Source organism: Sus scrofa, chromosome 15 (genome assembly GCF_054392235.1).
Source record: "Sus scrofa isolate SSC_HxYL_T2T_F1_AM1 chromosome 15, Sscrofa_HxYL_maternal_Yorkshire_Landrace_v2.0, whole genome shotgun sequence".
Taxonomy (NCBI): Eukaryota; Metazoa; Chordata; class Mammalia; order Artiodactyla; family Suidae; genus Sus; species Sus scrofa.
In genome coordinates this window covers 14868415-14894902 of record NC_139397.1, presented here as the reverse complement: position 1 = coordinate 14894902, position 26488 = coordinate 14868415, and the positions used below count along the sequence as shown (strand labels likewise).

General features: G+C 38.1%; 1 protein-coding gene and 1 long non-coding RNA gene across 3 annotated transcripts in view; one reads left to right on the top strand and one right to left on the bottom strand.

Moving 5' to 3' along the window:
* LOC146395728 (uncharacterized) overlaps positions 1-26488 on the bottom strand; it is an 83960-nt gene that overhangs the window by 33321 nt on the left and 24151 nt on the right. The gene's annotated exons all lie outside the window — the stretch shown is intronic.
* TNFAIP6 (TNF alpha induced protein 6) lies at positions 18-19630 on the top strand. 2 transcript variants are annotated; one of them, NM_001159607.1, is given in 6 exon segments: positions 18-187; positions 5818-5955; positions 7512-7673; positions 11914-12142; positions 14723-14763; positions 18959-19630. In NM_001159607.1, coding segments are annotated over 6 exon segments (834 nt in total). In that variant the 5' UTR covers positions 18-93; the 3' UTR covers positions 19129-19630.

Genomic DNA, 26488 nt, shown 5'->3' with positions numbered 1-26488 from the left:
TGGAAACCAGATGTTTCAGACACATTTCAGCTTCTGCTCTGAGAATTTATCCTGAGCAGCCCTTAACAGGCTATTCCTCCTCTACAACTAGAGATGATCATCTTAATTTACTTATTTGTCTTCCTGTGGGAAGAGGCTCACGGATGGGGATTCAAAAACGGAATTTTTCATAACTCCATATGGCTTGGTAAGAAACTTTACTCATGAGCTTCTTGTTGGGAAAGTGGCTTCTTTGAACGAATGGAGAAGTGAATCAAAGCTGTAAAATTTTCTCTTCTGTTCAAGGCTGATATTTTCAGAGAAAATGCTTAGGAATGATAGCTACTGGAATAATATATCATTTTTTGAAAAGTGTGCCTTCTAAAATTTAAAAATACCTTTTCATAAAGTGGCCTATTCAATAGAAATCAGAGGTTAATATTTATATTCCATATGAAAATATATTTTAAAATTTCAAAGCAGGTGTGGTAGCATAATGGGGAACATGTCTTTAAAAAAATAAAGTCACCAATATATTATTTTGTTTTTACTTCAATGCATTTGCAGTCAGATTTTATAATCATAAGAGAATCATAACAGGTAAGAAGGAATATACAATAATTTTATAATCATTGCTCCAAGTACTACGGCCTGTAGTGAACATCATGCTTTTTTTCCAAACATCTTTAGACTGGTTTGACAAAGCCAACTTACAATATAGAAAAAAGTGAAAAAGGCTTGTATTTCTGAATGCATTCTTACCATTTGATTTCTTTTGTTCGAGCTATATGTTTAAGTACTTTCCTATTTCTTTTGTTAGACAAAGAAAGTTTCTTTTAATTTGTTTTGTTAAATGTAAGGAATGACACAGGCCTGACTATGAACATAAACAATAGACCAAAAAATGCTAAATAGCGAAAATCCAAGATACCCTATATAGTACACTAAACAATGCTTTAATTCTCATGAGACAAATTAATATTGCTCTATGTTCACTGATGTGTGGGATAGGGAAGATTTTTTGAACTACACAAGACGAAATTGACAAATGCTGGTATAAAATAGAGAAATAGAGAGAGGGCAAAATTAGCCTAGATTTTGAGTTTTCAACTTGCTAAGGAGCACAGCTGTAGGATATTTTCCCTTTCCGCATGTTTCTCTCTGGTAATGACCGCAGCCATGAGGATTTCATTAAAAGCTCGATTTGTAATGCACAGCCTTGCTGCCTCTTTTTTCAGCCTGAGCCAGTGAACTACTTTCATGCTGAACAGTGTGATCCATTTGGCCAAAATGGGGTCTGGTATTTACTAGAGAAATGAGCAAGTCTCTGTTTATTTTCATTGCATACCATCAAACTTAGAAAATATACACCTATTTGTCAGAAATGAGAAAAATGATCATAAAGCTAGTAAGAATTAAACCCATATGGATGACCATTGAAGTGCCGTCCAATTCTCTAATAATCAAGTGGTTCAGAGCTATTGTTTTTTTAAATGATGTTATTGTATATTATCAAAATATAAACCTAGACAACAGAAGTCCCGTCCTAGAGATAGAGAGGAGCAAACTCAAATGTTTGTTAACAGCATGCTGTGCATGTGAGGCCCTGGGTGATTGCATATTTCTTCAATGTGGGACAAATTATTGACCAGTCAGCCTAACATAAATTGTTTACAGTTGGGTAGGTCAACGTAGTACTAGAAAACTATTTAGGGAGGGAAGAGAGTTGAATTAGAAGGAAGGACTCTGCTTAGCAACTATCAAGAACAAGGCACTTTAAACTCTTAGTCTCAGTTCCACGCTGGTAAAATGAGAAGGCTGAAGTAGAGGACCCCTAAGGTTTATTTTTAACTCTGGTATCCTCTATTTCCTTAAATAGTAATTTTAAAAAAAAAAACACTTAAGGACAAGAGACTTCAACTACCTTGTATGGATCATGAAAATCAGAATGCACAGATAAGCAATTCCTATTAGCCATTGTATTTAATCCGAAAAAGGAGCAGGGAAAAGTAATATTATCATGAGCTCCTACTAGGAACAAGAAGCTATGCTTATGGATTTTACAGTTTATCCAAAAAAAGAAAAAAAAAAAAAAGCTATCATGATTCCCATTTGACAGATGAGGAAACTGAGGCTCAGGAAGTAATTTATACAAGGTCACACAACCTATCCACTGTAAAACCAGAAGCAGAAATCAGACCCAGCATCCCAGCATGATACTGTCACCACTTACCAAAAATACAAGGAAACTATTGGCCAAATAGTCTTTCAATTTTAATGAACGATGACAAGAAAAACTAACAAATTTTTACTTCTGAAAGGTGAAACTTAAAATTGTGACTCATTGTACAAAGGACCCTCTTAGCAGTTTAAAATTCTGAATTGAGAAATGCTTTAAAATAAATGTGTGCTAAAAATTTTTAAGTGCATATGCCAAGAGTTCTCAATTTGTTCATGAGGCAATACGATGGGAAGTTTGGGTCTCTATCAGGAAAAATGTGGAATGTTAATATAATTGAATAAATTAAAATTTATAGACATTTCTGCTATGTAAGTTACTATTCTATTACTATGTAAGTTTCAGGAGGTACCAAAAGTTTAAGAAAAATTACCAGGAAGAACACTTAAAATTCCCTTTTTAAACTTTCTGTTAGTTTACTTTTTTCCTGCAAACATCTGTTAAAAGAAAAAACTGAAGCATATTTAAAATTCTGAGCTTATTTGAGCAAAAATCCATTCAAATTTGGCAGCATCCAATCTAGCAGATAGAAAGACATGCCGAGGAGCAGTACAAAAATGCAAGACTTTTATAGGCAGAAGAAAGCAGGAATAAGGAAGTTTTACTTGACGAAAAAACAGTTTGGTTATTGCAAGGTTACTTTCCTTTAGGGGATGGCAGAGGTCTGAAGGCAGATGATCTAACCAGTGCTGATCTGGAGATTTCTGACTGACTAGTTTAAGATTCCATTTCTGGGTGAGCCAAAACAGTACTTAAGACTTGGTTTGGTGAGGTGGGCTTAGCATAAGGGACTGCATTTGGAGCTCGTTGTCTAGTTTTTAACACACCATATTTTTATTTTTGGAGTAAAATACCAAGGAAATCTTAGTTTGAGAAAACTTGGCAGACAAAATTATTCCTATCAATTTTTTTTCAAGTAAAAATCTTTTAGTCAGAGAACAGATACAGTTTTAACATTTTAGGAGTTCCCATCATGGCTCAGTGGAAATGAATCTGACTAGTATCCATGAGTACGCAGGTTCGATCCCTGGCCTTGCTCAGTGGGTTAAGGATCCGGTGTTGCCATGAGCTGTGGTGTAGGTCTCAGATGCAGCTCAGATCCTGGGTTGCTGTGGCTCTGGCGTAGGCCGGAGGCTACAGCTCCTATTTGACCCCTAGACTGGGAACATCCATGTGCCCTGGGTGCTACCCTAAAAAGACAAAAAAAAAAAAAAGGAAAGAAAACAGTTTTAACATTTTAAATAATTAACAGTAATCTCCAGGAGTTCCCATCTTGGTGAAGGGGAAACGACTCCAACTAGGAACCATGAAGTTGCCAGTTCCATCCCTGGCCTCACTCAGTGGCTTAAGAATCCGGCATTGGGAGTTCCCGTTGTGGCTCAGGGAAAGCGAATCTGACTAGCATCCGTGAGGATGCAGGTTCAATCTCTGGCATCTATCAGTGGGTTAAGGATCACAGCGTTGCCGTGAGCTGTGGTCTAGGTCTGCAGACACGGCTTGGATCTGGCATTGCTGTGGCTGTGGGGTAGGATGATGGCTACACTTCTGATTGACCCCTAGTCTGGGAACCTCCATATGCCACGGGCGCGGCCCTAAAAAAAAAAAAAGACCAAAAAAAAAAAGTAACATTCATCTTTTGGGAGTTCCCATCGTGGCACAGTGGTTAACGAATCTGACTAGGAACCATGAGGTTGCGGGTTCGATCCCTGTCCTTGCTCAGTGGGTTAAGGATCCAGTGTTGCCATTGCCGTGAGCTGTAGTGTAGGTCGCAGATGCGGCTTAGATCTGGTGTTGCTGTGGTTCTGGCATAGGCCAGCAGCTGTATTGGACCCCTAGCCTGGGAATCTCCATATGTCACGGGTGCGGCCCTAAAAAGACAAAAGACAAAAAAAAAAAAAACAAACAAACACAAAAAAACAGTAATCTCCATCAGAATACATTAGTATTACACTACAGAGCTCCTTCTCTATTAAAAGCCTTAGTACTTCTGCACTTCAAAATAGATGTACTTTCATTGCCCCGTAGTACCAAAGTTGCTTGAGACTAGGCCTTAATCCACAGCATCTAGCAAAGTACCTCATGGTATATATATATATATATATTTTTTTTTTTTGGTCTTTTCGTCTTTTTAGGGCCGTACCTGTGGCATATGGCGGTTTCCAGGCCAGGGGTCCAATCGGAGCTACCGCTGCTGGCCTACACTAGAGCCACGGCAACACCAGATCCAAGCCACGCCTGCCACCTATGTCACAACTCACGGCAACGCTGGACGGATCCTTAACCCACTGAGCGAGGCCAGGGATGGAACCTGCAACCTCATGGTTCCCAGTCAGATTCGTTTCTGCTGGGCCACGACGGAAACTCCCCTAATGTATATTCTTGAAACAACCAAATTGGAAACTAGTGAAACTTGAGTTAATGAGGCTTTGCCAAATGAAGGGCACTTGGGAAGTAAGTCATTCTCACAGGGGAAAATGATTTTGATATTCCTTGTGATCTCAGACCTAAAAGTATTAGATAAAGTACTGTGTATAAGTAATAGAATTTTTCCATATAATGTATAAGAGCAAGAACTCTTGGAGTCCAGAAAAATAGGGACAATGTCAAGCAGCATCTCCTATTGAACTGTGGCACTGCCAACTTCAGCTTGGGAAGGAGAGTAAAGGAAAGAATTCCTAATACTTTTGGATTCATGTCTTGCTGCATGCCAAGAAATATATGTTCTCATTGGCAACGGTCTTGATGGTATCTGGTTGATCACACAGGTCCGGGTAAAAGACGTTAACAATAATCTCAACAGTCTACATACAACTATTAGACTATGTTATGATTATTGTCCTGGGGGGTTTTCACATTGTTTCTATGGCAAAATGCACTCCGAACTCAAAACAATCAATTTAAATAGCTACTGGGAGACAGCTCATGTATGACTTAACACTGTCTAAAATATGTTGGGAACAAATGTGAACTAAAAAGGACAAACCAGATAAAGAACTTAGCAGCGGGTAGTTAGGCGTGACCCACATTTTCTCTGCTATATTTAAATCTATTTTTCTTTTCTTTAGTGCAAGATTTGCTCACTTTGGATTCCTTCAAACTTTCCCTCAGTTTTTGAGTTGTTTACTAAACTCTCAGTTATATTGCATTAGTCATTTCCCTCAAATGGATATTTTGGCTTATTTTTCTCCTTCACTGTGAGCCAATTTTCATTGGTTTCTTTTGCCTTCATTTCCTTTTCTTCTCCTAGCTTACCTTTCCAAGTTATATATGACTTAAAGCCAAACAAAAGTCAAAGTTTGATCACCTTTGAATAGTGTAGAAATAAAATGTTGTATTAAAACTTTCAGATTATTAGTTCAAAAATATAGTTTAGCCTCAAGTTTCTATCTAGTTCCCCAAATTCCCCTAAAATTCCCCTCATTCATATTTTTTCTACAAAAACTTTCTAACAATGAAAACTTTAGCCACTCAAGGCAGCTGAGCCAGCGAACCCTCTGGCAGGAACAATAGCTGATGTAATTTTCCAGCTGAGGCTACACAATTTCCCTGTTCTGCAAGAATGGATAAAAGTGCACTTACGACATTTTGTGAATTCACAGAACAAGCGGCAGGCGTGTACCACAGAGAAGCACGGTCGGGCAAGTACAAGCTTACCTACGCAGAGGCGAAAGCGGTGTGTGAATACGAAGGTGGCCGTCTTGCCACCTACAAGCAGTTAGAGGCAGCCAGAAAAATTGGTAACTGGTTTGACAATTTTTCTTCTTTTTCACCCTTGGGAAAATAAAAATTCCACCTTTCCTGCAACCTTTTATCAAAACATCTCTCCTTACTTCCTAATGGTTCCCTCAGCTTCTCCCATCTTCTCTGCCTAGAGCTGTGGACACGTCCTAATACTAGCAACTGATTTGGGGTCACACCCCATTGGGAGCTAATGAATAAAAGTCAAAAGAAAATGAAGGCATCCTTGCCTTGATAGCACTTGAATTCCTCATTAATTTTAATGCCATTGCTATTCATTTTTTATTAAAATATAGTTGATTTACAATGTTGTGCCAATTTCTGCCGTAGAGCAAAGTACCCAGTCATACATATACACATTCTTTTTCTCATACCATTTTCCATCATGTTCTATCCCAAGAGAGCTATTCATTTTTAATATTGTTTTATCTTTTCTTGACTTCTATGTGTGGGCTTCCACAGATGTTAAGTGATGTTGCTATGTTAGATCTTACAAGGATATTGTCGTAGTAGAAGGAATAGTGAACTTAGTGGATTTTTTTCAATTACTTTCAATTTTTTCTTTTCTTTTCTTTTTTTTCACGAAGTGGGAGAATGTACTTTAGGATTAAAAACCATGGGGAAAGGAGGATAAGCAAATTTTAAAATGGTAGGAAAAAGAGACTGGAAAGATGATGTCAGGAGACCTGGTGAAAAACCCAGTGATTAACTAGTGGTTTGCTTTTTTATATTTAAAAAAAAATAATAAATAAAGTGGGGGTGGGCTGCTACTGTCTCTCCTGGACTTTCAGGAGACTCCAGAAGGCTACCTCCTTCAAAATTCTCTTCTCCAATGAAGACATTTCTTTGCTGATAGGAAAATACCTTGCAAAAGCCATGCTATTATTATATATTACAGAGACAAAAATAAAGGTATTCCCAAAAAAACACTCCAAAGTCTCCCCAGGGATGGGTGTGACACAGTAATTGCAATGACAGATACAAAGGCCAGAGCCTTCACTAGCCACAGGGGACTTCACTCAAATGCTTCTTGGATGGCATTGGCAAATGTTAAATCAACCTTGCAAACTGAGCAAGGGAAACGGGACTGAGGTTTTGTTTGAAATGTATAAACACTTTAATCCCCATTCAAAAATTTTAAAATATTAGCAATATCTTAATTGATCCTGAAAGAGAAGTTAAATAAGCATTTGAAAAATATTTTTCAGGATTGATGGTAATTTCAGAAATTATCTCAGGTTACTATCAAGGTCATTTGTGAAAAGAAGCTGGCTCTGAAAATGGATTGTTTTCATAACAACGGTATCAGGATTTCCTAGTCTATTTGCTTTTTTTTTCCAAGTAAGATGTTATTTTCTAGTAAAAGTCAGATGTTATAAAAAACACATATATGTTCAAACTTTATTTTTTAAGAAAACAGTTTTTCCTCTTTTATATGAACTAGATTTGGGCAGTTATGACACTCTCTGTGGGAAGGGGGCATATTTGTTCAGATGACCTTCACTCAGTTGGGGGAATATACCGGTTATGGCATTACCCTTTCATTCTCTTGCAGGATTTCATGTCTGTGCTGCTGGGTGGATGGCTAAGGGCAGAGTTGGCTACCCCATTGTAAAGCCAGGTCCCAACTGTGGATTTGGAAAAACCGGTATTATTGATTATGGAGTCCGTCTGAACAGAAGCGAAAGATGGGATGCTTATTGCTACAACCCACATGGTTTGTTAACAACAACAGTTTTATACTTCACTAAACAACTGCATGTTACTAAGAGGTTATTCAAAAGAAACGGCTTCTTCTTTCAGAGACAGATCAGTTTAGTAATGATAATCATTAAGTACAAGGACCATTCATAGAATGTTCATGTTGTGCCAAACACTGACATGTCCTTTCATCCATTCTGTCACTTACTATTCACAACAACTCTGCAAGGAGCTATTGTCATACCCATTTTAGGACTCAGGAAACAGAAAAGTTGAAGAGCTTATTAAGTAACTTTCCCCAAATCGGACAACCAGTAATTAGTAGGCAGGTGAAATTTAGTTCTTTTCTCTACCAGGCAACTTCCTGACCACAAAGCGGAAAAAAGCAAGTTACAAACTTCTCGCAGTTAATTACCTAAAACTATGAAGTAGTACTACCAAAAGCTAACTCTTCAAAATTATCCCTTTGATAGAATGGAGAAAAGGAAACAGAATAAACGAACGGTTTCCCTCATTTTTTTGTGTGCATAAATGCTTTAAATTTCAAACTAAGCAACTCTCACTCTGTGGTTTGCTTTAACCACTGAATATCCTAGGTATTATTATATAGTGTGTTTGTATTTGTATTCTTTTTCGATGGTTGATTATAGCTATGAAAACCTCAAAGAGAAAATTAACTCATAATTACTATAAAGAGTAATCCCTCATTGGTGCTTTTGGAGGAAAAAAAGCAGACTGTTGCTTTGGGATGTATTTCCCCCAGGATAGTATTATAAAATGTTACAGCATGTTACAAATTATTTCCCACATGTATGATTGTAAATATCCTCAGATTGTGTCCCTTTGGATCCACCTACCTGTGTTAGAAAGTCCGTATGAGTTCCCGTCATGGCTCAGGGGTTAAGGAAACTTACTGGCATCCGTGAGGATTCGGGTTTGAACCCTGGCTCAGTGGGTTAGGGATCCAGCATTGCCGTGAGCTGTGGTGTCGATTGCAGATGTGGCTTGGATCCCGTGTTGCTGTGGCTGTGGCATAGGCTGGCGGCTACAGCTCCAATTGAACCCGTAGCCTGGGAACCTGCATGTGCCGCAAATGCAGCCCTAAAAAGACCAAAAAAAAAAAAAAAAAATAGAAAGTCCCTAACACAGTAGGAGAGTTACAATGAAGTTCTAGCGTGTTATTAGAAAATATATTATTTATTAATATTAACCATTGGAGATCAGTTTCTCATGTTTGTAACTAACCTATACCTCAAAATAATATGTACTGTAAGTAGAAAAGAATTTTGCCTAGAGCTTTCCACTTAAGACAGTATATGAATAGATATTAAATACATAGTGCATTCCTATAATGTTCAAAACACTTTGACATACTTTAAGCCTGTACTATACCATATTTAGTCATTATTAATAACTCATGTATCTTCCTTTCCTCGCTCTCTTCCTCTCTTCCTTTTTCTTAAATGTATTTATAAGGCAACTCTCCTTTTACTCTCAAGAGTAATTTCTGCTTCCAAGTGTATTCTCTGATTCTTCTGCGTGATAAACTTTAGGATCTCTGAACCTCTATTCAATCATTTCCACAGGTCAAAGTCTAGGAAAGATGGGGCAGTGCTAAAGGAAAGATTCTTACAGTATTTCATTGCCCTTTTACAAGAATGCCACCTTAACTTACAAACTTTTATAAGCTGCTTTTGTTTCTCATAGAGGCTGCTGGATACATTTAACTGAGAATATATGTATAGAATCCTGGGAAACTTGTTCTTAATTCTCAGCTTACTTTTGCTATTTTTTTTTTGTTTGTTTGTTTTTTAAGAGCCGCACCTGTGGCATATGGAGGTTCCCCGGCTAGGGTCTAATCAGAGCTGTAGCTGCCAGCCACAGCCACAGCAACATCAGATCCGAGCCATGTTTGCGACTACACCACAGCTCATGGCAACGCTGGATCCTTAACCCACTGAGCAAGGCCAGGGATCGAACCCGCAACCTCATGGTTCCTAGTTGGATTTGTTTCCACTGCGCCACGTCGGAACTCCTCAGCTTACTTTTTTTTTTTTTTTTTTTTTTGTCTTTTTGCCTTTTCTAGGCCCGCTCCTGAGGCATATGGATGTTCCCAGGTCGAATCGGAGCTATAGCCGCCGGCCTACGCCAGAGCCACAGCAACACAGAATCCAAGCTGTGTCTGCAACCTACACCACAGGTCACGGCAACGCCAGGTCGTTAACCCACTGAGCAAGGCCAGAAATCAAACCCACAACCTCATGGTTCCTAGTCGGATTCGTTAACCACTGCGCCACGACGGGAACTCCGTCCTCAGCTTACTTTTGGATTGAGTAGTATGCTGATTATGTAGAATGTGGTTAACCTGAAGGGGCCTGGGGGCTGCCTGAACTAGTCATGGGAGAACTGCTCACTGGAAAATAATTGGGCTGAAAAAAATCACTAACGGTATCAGAAAAATAAAGCAATGATTATTAAGTAATAGATATCACCAAGTTAGAGTTGACTGAAGCAAGGAAGAACAGGTTCATTCAAAAGTGCTTGAAAGTAAACTTGCTCATTCAAGTTCTGAATGTGTGCCATAATGTCTACTGCCTGTATGAATACTTCTTAACCAATTAGCAGTCAGTCCTCAGTAATCCAGTCTATGTTATAAATCTGACATTTTCTTAATAAGCAAAAGTTGAGGCAATAACTGTAATATGAAGTACAGAGCTGAATAGACGTAGCTAAATATACAATCAAATTAGTTCAATATTTGAACTTTTTTCCTACTCTAGTGATATACACAGTAAAGATACAATGCTATGGGACAGAGAAAATCATGTACATACAAAGTATGCATTATAAATTATTAACTAATATAATAACAACTTACATTTTTCATTATGCCCTTCAGTTACCCTATATATTTTATCACCCAAATAGTTGGGCGAGGAGGGTAATAAGAGAGGCATGACTATTTCTGTTTTTCCAACGATGGAACTGAGGTAGAGAGTAGAATGGTTATAGAGCTCAGGCTAGATCCTCGGCCTTCATTTGTCTCTCCCCAGCGTTTCTAAGATCCCATTCTGCTTTGGGAAGATAAGGATTCTAACACAAATTTTAAAAATAGTTATTTTAAACGAGACTATTCTTGTAGGAGTGCCTGTTATGGCTTAGCAGTAACGAACCCGACTAGCATCTGTGAGGAGGCAGGTTCTACCCCTGGCCTCATTCAGTGAGTTAAGGAGCTATGGTGTAGGTTACAGACGTGGCTCGGATCTGGTGTTGCTCTGGCTATGGTGTAGGCCAGCAGTTGCAGCTCTGATTCCATCCCTAGCCTGGGAACTTCCATATGCCACAGGTGTGGCCCTAAAAATACTAAATAAATAAATGAGAATATTTTTGTAAAAAGACTATATCACCACCACCACCAATCACATAGATTATTTTGATTTTCCAGGTTGTATCTTTTTTTTCAAAATACTAGACATTTAGTTGATATGGAATTAAAATTAACCTGGCCCTTTCCATAGCTTTCACCCTAGGTCATACTGCTAAATCACTGGTTCTGGCAGAGATCGTTTGTTCTTATAACAGGTTATGGGACATGACAGAAATCTATGAGATGGTAAATGACTTGAAAAAACCACCATGGGTAGCCACCAAATCCTCAAATAGCATTAAGATTAAGGTGCTAATTTAAACCAGTAAAAGGAGCACAAAATGATTGTAAATTATTCCTTTTAATTGGATTAGAGTGACCTTCAAATTCCCTGGTGATGTCCTATTTTGTAATGATTTTCCAAACAGAATTTATTGGACTTATTGTTCTAAGTGAGTCCCTGAAGACACACTGGTGACACCACAGGACAAAATTCCTGTCATCTTGATTGGGCTGTTGATAATATGGATATATGCAGTTGTCAAAACACATTTAAGTGTATATATAAGATGTATGTGTTCTAGCTTAAAAAGTAAAAAGAAGCCAAAATGTAAACAAGACCACCATTAAATTATTACTTCTTCTTGCTACTTTAAAAAAATTCACAACCTGTCTTATGTCCATTTTAGAGAATTTAGCAACTATTAATGAAATATACGTTTATCCCTTAGGTTCAGTTATATACAATATATTATAGATGCTATATATTAAGCCATTTCTTTATTTCACAAAAGGTATTAAATAGATGGACACTAAGAAATGAATAACCTTTTAAAGTAGGAATAATTACTTTTTAATGCTTTCTTATCTTTTTTTCCCTCCATTTCAGCAAAAGAGTGTGGTGGTGTCTTTACAGATCCAAAACGAATTTTTAAATCTCCAGGCTTCCCAAATGAGTATGATGATAACCAAATCTGCTACTGGCACATTAGACTTAAGTATGGCCAGCGTATTCACGTGAGTTTTTTGAACTTTGACCTTGAAGATGATCCAGCTTGCTTGGCTGACTATGTTGAAATATACGACAGTTACGACGACGTCCATGGCTTTGTGGGAAGGTGTGTGCTGTTCCTCCATATAGGGAGTTAATGATCATCTGATATTTTGCATGATGTTTCTTTACTTTCTCCCCGGTTCTCCCTTTTGATTTCCCAGTATGTCTACTCTCCTGCAATACCATATCCTTTTTTAACCAAGTTTTTCTATGCATGATACTCCTAACGAGCCATAGTCAGCTGCTCCATCTGCTTGTTACTAAAATAGGGATAGGAGTTCCCATCGTGGAGTAGCGGAAACGAATCTGAGTAGGAACCATGAGGTTGTGGGTTCCACCCCCGGCCTCCCTTGGTGGGTTAAGGATCTGGCGTTGCCGTGGGCAGTGGTGTAGGTCAAAGATGAGGCTCGGATCTGGCGTTGCTGTAGCTGTGGTGTAGGCCAGCATATACAGCTCCGATTAGACCCCTGGTCTGGGAACCTCCATATGCCGCAGGTGTGGCCCTAAAAAAAAGAGACAAAAGACAAAATAGTAGTAAAATAAAATAATATAAAATAGTGATAGCTGCATTTTGATTGTTAAGTTGTAACAATTAAAGATTTTTATCTCTAAACCCTAAAGATTTGACTAACAGGAGAAAGAAGATCTGTAAGTTGGGAAATTTGTTGGGGTTTTTAAGTGTTCTGATTTCTGTCAGCCACCTAAAAATAATTATAAATTCAGTTACTGTCTTTCTTCTGGGTATAAAGCATTGTATTATGGGTATAAGGCAAATTAGTAAACTATAGCCCCTTCTCTCTTATAATTTATAGAGTGGATATCTATAGCTTTATTATGCAAGTCTTCCTTCCCCCAATATTCCTCTCTTAGTTTTTCAACATGCTGGGATAATATTTTGTGTTTCCATTCTAAATCTTTAATATAGTTTAAGTTTTACAATACAAATTTTGCAATTTTTTTAGAAAATATTACAAATTAAAGATTGTATAGTTGGGTGGATAATATATTAAGGTCCCCACTTGACAATGTGTATTTTAGTCTATCTATCATCAATAGATTATTAGTTATTTCATTCTCTATTGCCCGTGATAGTAATTTAATGAAAGAAAATAGTAGTGAGGATAATTTAAAATAACAGAGGTAATATCTTTAATTGACTTTGAAACGTGTAACAAAGAAAAACAAGGGCATTTCTTGTATAAATCGACAGCAATTTTTTTGGAGGAAAAGTGGTTTTTGTTTTGTTTTGTTTGTCCTTTAGCTGAGACTACTGCTATAGAAAAATATACAAATACTTTTTTTTTGGCCATGGCATGCAATGGCTTGATGCAGGATCTCGGTTCCCAGACCAGTGATTGAACTCTGACTACAGCGGTGAAAGCGCTAAATCCTAAACACTAGACCCCAAGGAGCTTCCTTTAAAAAAAATTAAATACTTAAAAAAAAAGTTCTAAAAGACTAGAAATAGGGTTGGAAGAATTAATAACAAAGAATGGACTTTTGAAAGAATGGACCTTCTATCTTGGGAATAAGTTAACTAGGTTTTTATTCTAAACCTAGCGGAGTTCCCACTGCGGCTCAGCAGAAACAAACTTGACTAGTACCTATGAGGATTCGGGTTCCATCCCTTGCCCTGCTCAGTGGGTTAAGAATCCGGCATTGCTGTGAGCTGTGGTGTAGGTCGCAGATATGGCTTAGATCCCGCATTGTTGTGGCTGTAGCGTAGGCTGGCACTGCCGCTCTGATTTGACCCCCTATCCTGGGAACTTTCCTATGCTGCAGGTGCGGCCCTAAAAAAAATTCTAAACTTACTTTCAAAAATCAATTATGCACTTATGATGGAGCATGATAATGTGAGAAAAAAGAATGTATACACATATGCGTAACTGGGTCACCTTGCTGTACAGTAGAAAATTGACAGAACACTGTAAACCAGCTATAATGGAAAAAATAAAAATCACTATAAAATAAAAAAAATCAGTTATGGCTTTAGATAAAACCATAAGTTTTTTTTTTTTTGATCTATAGGCTAATTTGTTATTTATTAGATTATATCGTGTGATTTACCTTTTTAACAGACTCCCCCTCTGGAATAAATTTTATGTATTTTTAGAAACTGACAAAAACCCTTACTTTTTATATTATTACATGCAAGGAAATTCCTTTCAAGTCATGATTTAGATAAAAATTAATCCCTCTAACGTCTATAAAGTCTAATGTAATTCTTTCACTTTTAGATCAGTCTATTCCAGAATTCAAAAAATTAATACCATCAATTCTTCTTTACACCCATTCTTCTTTAACTGGGAAGAAAACTTTATGAGATTAATTAGAAAATTTTTTTTAAGTTTCCAAATAGATTCGAATTGTTTGCCACACAAAAAGCTTTGCAGACACTCAGAGTAGAAATGCCATCTATCCTTTCTTAACAATCTCATTAATACTGTAGAAGCCTATTTCAAACAATGTTTTAATTCCTCGTCTCTCTTACAAATTTCAAGTTAAAAAAAAAAACATTAAAATATTGTAAATAGAAAAATGAGTTTTGTTTAGGAGGAATAAAGCACATATCAGTAAAAGCCACTTGCAATAGCTGTATAATATTCATTCATGTGACCTCACTTTGTAAAAAATTCTCTTGCAGGTACTGTGGAGCTGAACTTCCAGAAGACATCATTAGTACAGGTAATGGCTCTAAATTGAGGAACAAAACTATGATTTGCTTTCTCAGTGTCACTGAAAAGTGAAGACCCAGAAGTTATTATGTTACACTTTGTAGAGTTGAGAAAACTGAAGGCAGAGATAGCTTGCCAGTTTGTACAAGGCAGAGAAGTGTTTATTTACACTTTAAAAAGTCTTAGACCAACTCTTTACACTAAAAAATGCGTAGACTGGTTATTTGTAGGAAATACAGTCTGATATAGTCTTGATTCTGAAAAGCCATGAATACCACTGTAGCTAATGATTCCCATAAAATGTGGCAATAAAGGTCTCAAACTTTTTATTAATAAAGGGTTGAAACAATTTATAAAGTTGTTAAAAACTACTTCCTATCACGGAAAAAAAAAAACTTGACATCATATTTATTGATTTTCACCTTAGTATGTAACTCCCCCGAGAATGTTTTTAAGAACACAGTTCTGTGAGTTGTCTTTTAATTGATATTACATGAGAAAAGGGTTCTAACATCAAGTAAATTTGGGAAACATTGGGTTAAACAATGTTAAAATGGTTTCTTTATTGGAAGATGGCAGAGAACTTTTAATATGCTAATGATGCATAATAAATCTAAACGGGCTAACTTACGGTAGGTGATGTTTTTCAAATCTTTTTCCTCCCTGCTGATTATTTTGTTTGACTTTGTTCCTTGAAAAGTGCCTCAAGAAAAGTCCCTCTAGCAGCATAAATTTATCTCTATAAGCAATACCATAGCTAATGCCTCAAACTGCTGTTTTCTGGCTAAGAACCTTTACTTTCTGAGATGTCTTCATTTTCCTTTATATTTCCATTACCAGGACTAGTAATTGGCATTCACATTAGTTCTATTTTTCCTCCAAGTCATAAAAATGTATCACAATACTTCTGCAACTAAAAGCATTAAAGCTAAATTAGAACCTACTGCACAGCATAAGAAAATCTGCTCAATAGTTTGTAATAACCTATGTGGGAAAAAAAAATGGCTACACTTATATGTATGACTGATTCACTTTGCTGTACCCCTGAAACTAATACAACATTGTAAGTCAACTATACTCCAATAAAAAAAAATTTTTTTAAATAAATAAAAATCCTAAAAAATAAATTAATTTTAAAAAAGAAAATGACACCACTTGCAGGTTGAGTGGCAAACTCAAGTCCAAAAATTAAAAATTTTTTTTAAAAAAGCTACATTGAGTTGCAATTTCTAAGCAGTCCTTAAGCTGAGATACCAGCTAAATTAGTTCCTCACCTTAGCATTACAGTGCACACAATTCTTATTTACAAATCATTATAAGAAATGGATCTTCTTGTTAAATCCTGGAATGATTCGTACTTAAAATGTATTAATTCATTACTCTGTTACAATCTCTCTAGGAAAGTAATCTGTTAAAATTTTAACTGATCTCTTTTTCTTTGCTGGTTTTTTTTTTTTTTTTCTTTTTAGGGTTTGTTTTTTTTTCTTTTTAGGGCCACACCCTGTGGCATATGGAGGTTTCCAGGCTAGGGGTTGAATTGGAGCTGTCGCTGCCGGCCTACACCATAGCCATAGCAACACAGGATCCGAGCCAGGTCTATGATCTACACCACAGTTCATGGCAATGCCAGATCCTTAACCCACTGAGCCAGGCCAGGGATCCAAACTGCGTCCTCATGGATGCCAGTCAGATTCGTTTCTGCTGAGCCACATGGGAACTCCCTTAACTGATCTCTTATTCTTCACTTGAGAACATATTTTATGTTAATAGAAAACTAAGACATTTATGAAGTGTAAGAAGTAGTTGGGGCATGTGAATCTTATTAAAAACAAAACAAAACAGAGGAGGAGTCAAAAGGAAGCCTAATACTTGACATTTTTCTTGTTTTGTCTAAAACAGATAAAATTCACTCCAAATGTAGTACCAAATCAGTGTTCTTCTTGCACAACTGCAAGAAACTGAAAAGGAAAAACCCACACTATTTATTGTTTAAGGAGAAACAAGAACTTAGTTAAACAAAAAGCCAAAGATTTAGCAAAACAGCAGGAAGAGGATATTGATACAAAGTAATAGAAGAAGAAGATAGTAAAATACTTTTTTGTGTGTGTGTGTCTTTTTAGGGCTGCAGCCGCAGCATATGGAGGCTCCCTGGCTAGGGGTCTAAGCAGAGCTGTTGCTGCTGGCCTGTGCCACAGCCATGGCAACACCAGATCCTTAACCCACTGAGTGAGGCCAGGGATCGAACCTGCAACCTCATGGTTCCTAGTCGGATTCATTTCCGTTGTGCCATGACAGGAACTCCTAAGTATGTTTAAAGTACTATTCTATAAGCCAAGCATAATGCTGTTAGCTTTTTTTTTTTTTTTTTTTTTGGTCTTTTTCCCATTTCTTGGGCCGCTCCCATGGCATATGGAGGTTCCCAGGCTAGGGGTCGAATCGGAGCTGTAGGCACCAGCCTACGCCAGAGTCATAGCAACACGGGATCCAAGCCGCGTCTGCAACCTACACCACAGCTCACGGCAACGCTGGATCCTCAACCCACTGAGCAAGGCCAGGGGTCGAACCCGCAACCTCATGGTTCCTAGTCGGATTCATTAACCACTGCGCCACCACGGGAACTCCGCTGTTAGCTTTTAATCTACTTTTCTTCTTAAATACATGCTTACTCACCCCAGGATATTTATATTAAAAAAGAAGACCAGGAGTTCCCATCGTGGCACAGTGGTTAACGAATCTGTCTAGGAACCATGAGGTTGCGGGTTCGATCCCTGCCCTTGCTCAGTGGGTTAACGATCCGGCGTTGCCGAGAGCTGTGGTGTAGGTCGCAGATGCGGCTCGGATCCTACGTTGCTGTGGCTCTGGCATAGGCTGGCAGCTACAGCTCCGATTCGACCCCTAGCCTGGGAACCTCCATATGCCACGGGAGCGGCCCAAGAAATGGCAAAAAGACAAAAAAAAAAGAGACCAGAAGATAAACTAAAAATTACCCATTATTTTCCTGCTTTAATACAAGGTATATAAAGAAAGAATGTGCCCACTCTCCTTGCCTCTCCCTACCCAAGAAAGGCATTAGATAACTGTGTAGTGACCGTCCTTCCAGATGTCTCCCTGCATCACACAAACATTATATACATGGATACCATGGAACTATTTCCAAGTCAGTGTACCATGTTGGAATCATTCTAATTCTTTTTAATGACTATCTACTATCTTATCCAATGAACATACCATAATTTTTCATGTACCAACATTAAAAGTGAAATTTGGGGGTCACAGTTGATGTGCACTTAGATGCGGATAGATGCTACCAACTTAGCACTAGCCCTACAGTGCCAATTTATATTTTAACCAGTTGAGTAATCAAGAAAAAAAATTAAATCTAAGCAGCTCTTCTAAGTTTGAGAAAAGTACAGTGGATCACAGCATGAACTCTGGAGCCCAACTTCCGGGTCTCAAACCTGATTCCACTTAGAGTGCTGTGGCCTCGGGCAAACTGCTCAGGCTCTCTGTACCTCAATTTAATCTATAAAAGGACTGTTTTAATAGTTTCTACCTCATACTGTTGCTGTGGACAATAAATGAGTTCATAGATGAAAGGCACTTAAAGCTGTGCTTGCCAAACTTTAGCATTTAGTATATATGGGCTTTTTTTTTTTTAATGAATCCTGGATTTGTGATTTGGATTAAAAAGGCCTTTCACTCCTGAAAAAGAAAAATACTCCTATATTTAGTTTATATAATAAAGTTTTATTTTTATTTTTGGTACATGTTGGTCTTTAATGTAGGTAATAGGTAGTTGGGTCCTTTGCATAAAGGAGGGATCTGGCCTTGGGCCTTTTTTTTTTTTTTAGCAAATGCAAGTCTTGTTGCCATTATACAGTAAATAATCCATACATACCTCACTGGTTTGAACTGCCTGTCATTCTCCTGTAACTCTATGGATGTTCCTTCTACAGAAATTGCCTTTTAAAACAGAATAGACAAAATTTCCTGTAGGACAGATTGGAGAGCCACTGGAAAAAATATGAGTCCTTGCTCCACTTGGCAGTGAAACCACTGAGTTTACAGCTTGAGAATACAGCTCTGAATTCTGAGTTTTGTTCATGAATGTTTATATTCCCCTATGAGAATGATGAGTCTTGCAATTGTCAGCCAAAACGATGGAGAGTAACATCTTGGTTCTTTTGCATCCTTTTCCACCTCAGGAAATGTCATGACCTTGAAATTCCTAAGTGATGCTTCCGTGACAGCAGGAGGTTTCCAAATCAAATATGTTGCCGTGGACCCCCTCTCAAAAACCAGTCAGGGAAAGAATACAACTACTACTTCTACTGGAAATAAAAGCTTTTTAGCTGGAAGATTTAGCCATTTATAAAGTGAAAAAAGACATTCCATATTTATGTTTCTATCTTTTGGAATCCCTTTGATTTCATTTTTATATTATTGTTAACATTTATTTATTATTTTTCTAAATGTGAAAGCAATACTGATAATTTCGGGAAAATACAGAAACTTTAAAAGAGAATATAAAGTCTCTCATAATCCCATTGCATACAAATAATAAGCATTAACATTTATATATTTTTCTTTTAGTCATTTTTCAATTTGTGGTATATGTATATATGTATCTGTATGTGTTTGTATGTCAAATTTTGGAATCCTGTTCTACGTGCAGTTTTATACCTTGGTTTTATTAACCTTGTACTTTATGGTGTATACATTTTCCCCTATCATTGAGTATTCTGCAAAAACTTGATTTTGAACAACTCTAAAATGTTCCACGGTATGATTGTTCCATACTTTATTTAAATCTGTCTCTATTGTGGGAATTATAGGTTGTTTTCATAAATATTGTTTCAATAAACATCCTTGAACATATACGTATTTGTACAGCTCTCTTTATATTTGGGATAGGATCCAAAAGGTGGAATTATTGAATCGGAGATTAATTAAAATTTTAAAAATGTCTTGAGGGAAACAGACTGGACTTTATGACACTAACAGGGTGGTGGGGTGGACGGCAGGTGGGCCCACTACTTACTCAGCTGTCAAAGCCATCTTTTAGGACAGTGAGAAAGCGAATGGGCTGGGAAAATAGGTTATTACCAAGCAGCATTAAGGGCTGATCTGAACTTTCTAGTATGGACTTTAACAGGAGATCATTCCAGCAAGGCTATTTTCCTCTGGCCATGTTCAGCTACACAAGGACAAAGACAAATTAGTGGGAGAGTAGGAGTCACCAGTGTTGGGCTTTTGCCAAATGCATATGATAAGATAGGGGCAAGGGAGTAGAGGTTGTGGGTAAGAAGGGATTGCAATGATAATCCATGGCATTTATTTGGATAAAGAGTGAAAAGAGCACAGTGAGGAAATGAAGGATAGTGGAAAAGTGGTGGACTCAATAAAGTGAAGATCTCATAGGGGCTCAAAGGCTTATTGCATCTGGGTATAAAGGGGTTGCATTGGAGAAGCAGTAGGTAGGGGTCAGAGAGTTAGATTTTAAATACAACTTTTTATGGTAGACAGACAGTGCTCCCTCTCAAGATATCTGCATCCTAATCCCCCAAAACTTACATGGCAAAAGGGACTTGGCACAATTAATTACGTTAAGGACCTCAAAATGAGATACCCTTGGATAATCCAGGTAGACATAATGTGATCCCAAGAGTCCTTAAAAGTGGATGAGGGAGACTTAAGAAAAAGAGATAGAGGGTGTTCCCATTGTGGCACAGCAGAAATGAATCCGACTAGTATCCATGAGGATGCAGGTTTGATCCCTGACCTCACTTGGTGAGTTGGGGATCTGGCACTGCAGACAGATCTTATAGGTCACAGACACAGCTCGGATCCCATGTTGCTGTGGCTGTGGTGTAGGCCAGTAGCTGTAGCTCTGATGTGACCTCTAGCCTGGGAACTTCCATATGCCGCAGGTATGGCCCTAAAGGCATATATCCAGACAAAACCTTCATTGAAAAAAATACATGCACCCCTATGTTCATAGCAGCAGTATTCACAAAAGGCAAGACATGGAAGCAACCTAAATGTGCATCAACAGATGAATGGATTAGAAAGATGTGGTACATATACACAATGGAATATTACTCAGCCATAAAAAAGACAAACTAATGCCATTTGCAGCAACATGGATGGAGCTAGAGACTCTCATACTAAGTGAAGAAAGCCAGAAAGAAAAAGACTAATACCATATGATATGACTTATTTGTGGAATCTAAAATATAGAACGGATGTTCCTATCTAAAAATAACAAACAAACAAAAAAAACCAGAAACAGATCATGGCCAAGAAGAGCAAATTTGGGATTCAGGGGATGATGGGAGGGATGGCCATTTTGGGTGTTTGGGGGATACAAACTGCTATATCTGGAATGAAAGGGCAATAGGATCCTACAGTATAGCACAGGGAAATGTGTGTGATTGGGTCACTTCATTGTACAACAGAACTTGATGAAACACTGTAAATCAACTAATAATAAAATAAAAATAAAAAAAAAAAAATAATAATAATAATAATAATAAAAGGAAAAAGAAAGTTACAGAAGAGATGTGGCAGGACAAGCAAGTTCTGAAAGAAGCAAAGACAGCTTTGAAGATGGAAGGATGGCACCATGTGTCAAGGAATGTGGGTGATTTTTGGAAGCCGGAAAAGATAAAGAGATTCTCCTCTAGAGCTTCCAGCTTCTTTGACACGTCTATGCTAACGTTCTTTTTTTTTTTTTTTTTTTCCTCCTCTTTCTGCTTTTTTTTAGGGCTGCACCCAAGGCATATGGAATTTCCCAGGGTAGGTGTGCAATCAGAGCTGCAGCTGCCAGCCTACACCACAGCTCACAGCAACGCTGGATCCTTAACCCACTAAGCAAGTCCAGGGATTGAGCCTGCGTCCCCATGGATACTAGTCAGGTTCTTAACCCCCCAAGCCACGACCTGAATGCCTATGCTAGTGTTTTTTATGTTCTAACAATTCCACCTTTTTTGAATGTTTTCAATTTAGTACTTGTATAGATGTATTTGGAGATTTTTTTCCCTTTATTTTTTTTCTTTGTCATGTTTATGTGTGGGTTTGGGAGGTTCATTTTTAAAGTTTTGCTTACTTTCATTTAATGTGATCTTTATATCAATATCTTTCTCTGAAAGTAAAACAAATTTACCATTGTTTGTATATGTATATATTCAGTATTTTATTTAACATAGCATTCAAGTTGGGATTATTTTGAAGAAAATTTTTTGAAAAGGAAGATTTTTAAAAATATGTTTTACAACTCATTCCCCCTCAAAATGTTTTTTCCAGGCTCTCTTACTATAAGGGCAAGTTGTTTTCATGTCTTGTGTTATTTTTAAATTTCGAAAATATATATCCACGGATATTTAATTTCCTTCTGAACAAATGCCCAGCAAAGAAAACCACAAGAAGAAATCACATCCCACAAAACCTCAATGTATGAAAGTAAACTCCCTAAAAACATAGGCTTTATTGGGAAAGCCACATCCTTCACAGTATTTATGAAATACAAAACAGGTTTTGAGTATTTATTTGACTGTCAAACAATTATAAATGGAATTTTTTGTTGTTGTTGTTGTTGTTTTTTGTCTTTTGTCCTTTTTTAGGGCCACACCTGCAGCATGTGGAGATTTCCAAGCTAGTGGTCAAATCAGAGTTGTAGCCCCTGGCCTACACCACAGCCACAGCAACGCCAGATCCAAGCCGCCTCTGTGACCTACACCGCAGCTCACAGCAACACCAGATCCTTAACCTGCTGAGCAAGGCCAGGGATCAAACCCACAACCTCGTGGTTCCTAGTCGGACTCATTTCTGCTGTGCCATGACGGGAACCTCATAAATAGGATTTTTACTCGCCTAAATATTAATAAGCTCACAGTGGTTGTCATGTCAAAGGAAAAGTGACATGGTATTAGATTTAACTGAATGAGGATGTTCATTTAAAATAAAATTACAATATATACTATTATATTTAAAATAGATAACCAACAAGGACTTACTGTACAGCACAGAGACCTCTGCTCAATATTTTGTTTTTTTTTTCCATTCGACATTCTTTTTTAAAGTTTTTTATGATTGATTATTTTTTCCATTATAGTTGATTTACAGTGTTCTGTCAACTTCTACTATACAGCAAAGTGACACAGTCATATATATATATATATTCTTTTTCTCACATTATCCTCTATCATGTTCTATCGCAAGTGACTAGATATAGTTCCCTGTGCTATACAGCAAGATCTCATTGCTAGTGTTTTGTAATAACTATAAGGGAAAAGAATCCCCCCCCAAAAAATAGATGTATATGTACACATAACTGAATCACTTTGCTGGATATCTGAAACTAACACAACACTGTAAATGAACTATTCTTCAATACAAATAAATAAATCAGTTTAATTTAATTTAATTACATTGTAGAACACAATACAAAAAATTTTTTCTTTCTTTTTCTTTTTTTTTTTAGTGAAGACTTTTTTTTTTTGCTTTGTAGGGCCACACCCATGGCATATGGAGGTTCCCAGGCTAGGGGTCTAATCGGAGCTGTAGCCACTGGCCTACACCACAGCCACAACCACATCAGCTCCGAGTTACATCTGCAACCTACATCACAGCTGATGGCAATGTCAGATCCCTAACCCACTGAGGAAGGCCAGGGATTGAACCCGCAACCTCATGGTTCCGAGTCGGATTCATTTCTGCTGCGTCACTATGGGAACTCCCGAGACTTTTATATTTAGAATTAGCACAGTTTCCGTTGTGGCACAGTGGAAACGAATCTGATGGTAACCCTGAGGTTGCTGGTTTGATCCCTGGCCACGCTCCTTGGGTTAAGGATCCAGTGTCGCCCTGAGCTTCAATGTAGGTTGCAGACATGGTTCAGATCCTGCGTTGTTGTGGATATTCCAATCATGTTCTCCCTAAAATTTCATATCCCCTACCCTATTTTATTCTCATCCTTACACGTATAGCTACTTATATACTTATTTATTTATTTATTTTTGTCTTTTTAGGGCTGTATCCACAGCATATGGATGTACCCAGGCTAGGGGTCCAATTGGAGTTGTAGCCCCCAGCCAATGCCAGAGACACATCTGTGGCCTACACTGCAGCTCAGGGCAACGCTGGATTCTTAACCCACTGAGTGAGGCCAGGGATCCAACCCGCATCCTCATGAATGCTAGTCAGGTTCACTAACCACTCAGCCATGATGGGAATGCCTATATTTATTTAATTATTTACCTTGGTTTGATCTCCCACTAGAATGTAAGCTCCATGAGCACAGTGATTTTCACTGGGTTTTCATTTGTTTGTTTCGCTGTTATACCTATAGGACCAGCAATAGAGCTGGAACAAAGATGATCCTCAATTAAATGAAGGAAAGGATTAGTGTTGGCCTTTCATCTCGAAATGAAATACGTACATGAAGTGTAACTAGCTTAAAATTCATAAAGCCAAGTGGACAAAATATTAAGATGTGGGCTATCATGAATATTCTTGCTATCTGCCAGGAGTTAAGTAATAGCAAATGTATGTTTTACACCTGTGTCAGTGAGGGTCCAGTCAGGAGACTTGAAACCGCATAAGAATTTGCATAGGGAAAGTTTACATAAAGAATACTAACTACTACAGAAGAATGGCACAGCAATGAATTGATTAGTAGAAAGAGACAGATATAAGCAGATATATAGAGAGAGCCATGGCCCCTAGGGCTGAGATAGAGCACCCCCTGTTAGAGTCCTCTAAGGTCTGAGATCCAGATCTCACTGGAGAGTGTAAAGGTGGCTCCTGAGCAGAAGAGAAGTCACTATGGTACTGAAACCAAGTAGGACCCTGCAGGGCCCTCTCTAGTACAAGCCTCTTCATGACACTCCCCCCCACCCCCCCTTCTTTAGTCTCCTAGGCTTTCCCCAAGTTCCAAACAGCAGACTCAAACAATTAATGATTAGAGAAGTGAGAAAAAGCAGAGACAAAGGAAAAGCAGTCAAGCAAGGAAAGTAATACTAGCTTGAAAAATAGTTCAGTGATCAAACAGAGTCACAGGACGACTACTTTCTCCTCAAGGGATAGAGATAACAGAGGTATAGACGCACTGAGCCATCTGCAGAGACTAAGACCCTCCCAACCCCAGTGGAGGATGTGAACTACATGCTGATCACTAGCACACAGACCCCAGACTGTTTGGAACCAGGAGACTGACGATTAAGATTCCTGAAACATCACTCTGTTACCTCACTACCAACCAGTCAGAAGAATGTCTAGAAGCTAATCATGCGCTCTATGACCCTCACCCCCAGTGTTGCTTTTAAACATCCTTGCCCAAAAGTCATCCGGGAGTTCAGGTCTTCTGTGCATTAACTGCCCATTCTCCTTGCTTGGCACCCTGCAAATAAGCACTGTACTTTCCTTCACCACAACCCAGAATCAGTGATCTGGCTATGGTGTGCAACATGCAAGTGAATGCACCTTCAGTTCAGTAAGAGTATGACACTGGTGGAACCTTCTGGAAAGCACCCTACTAGGGAAAGCTATTCATAGAGAGGTGACTCATGGAAGACCCTTCACTACCCAAATCATTTGAAGTGGGTACTAGGGCGAGCTGAGTGCTCCTTAGGCACTGCAGGAGCTGGGTGCTGATGAAGCTCTGTGCTCTGCAGGACCTTGATGAGTAAGCACACTGAAACCAAGAAGGAAACCCCCATCTCTCCAGTGCCCTATACTGACAAAGCTTAACACTGTGCAAAGATGCATAAAGGGTAAAATTTATTTATTTATTTATTTGTCTTTTTAGAGCTGCACTTGTGGCATTTGGAGGTTCACAGGCTAGGGGGTCTAATTGGAGCTGTAGTCACTGGCCTACACCACAGCTCACGGCAACACCAGATCCTTAACCCACTGAGCAAGGCCAGGGATCGAACCCACAACCTCATGGTTCCTAGTCGGATTTGTTTCCACTGCTCCACGATGGGAACTCCCAAGGATAAAATTTAAAGGGCAGGCATTTAGGTATTTGCAAGTGAAAAGGAATAAATGTATCTATTTATTTATTTATTTTGTCTTTTTAGGGCTGCACCTGTGGCATATGGAGATTTCCAAGCTAGTGGTCAAATCAGAGTTGTAGCCGCTGGCCTACACCACAGCCACAGCAATGCCAGATCCAAGCTGTGTCTGTGACCTACATGGCAGCTCATGGCAACACTGGAACCTTAACCCACTGAGCCAGACCAGGGATCAAACCTGTGTCCTCATGGATGCTAGTCAGATTCGTTTCCGCTGAGCCGTGACAGAAACTCCGAGAAAGAATAAATTTAGAATTGAGTACCAAAACAGTACGGGTACAATATCTATGTCCAAAAATTATAATAAATACTGTACTATTTTACACAACTTTAAATATTTAGAAAACTATGTATTTCCTACTCTAAACCTGTATTCTTTGGTGACCATATGTCATTGGCCAAGACTATTCCACATAGGTACCATCTAAAATATGTAGGCTATCAGAATATTTCAACTTCCTAAAATTAAAATACCATCTGTGCTCAAAGTCTACTGGGCAAATTCATTCAAATGTTATAAGTGTAGCTACATTAATAAATTAGTGAGCTGTTCAGGAATGGTAAATTCAAGGGCAAAAAGATTAAAGGATGAAAGAAAGACTGTTTCAAACTAGAAACATTTAATATTAACTGCAGCAATTACAAATATGTCTTACGTGA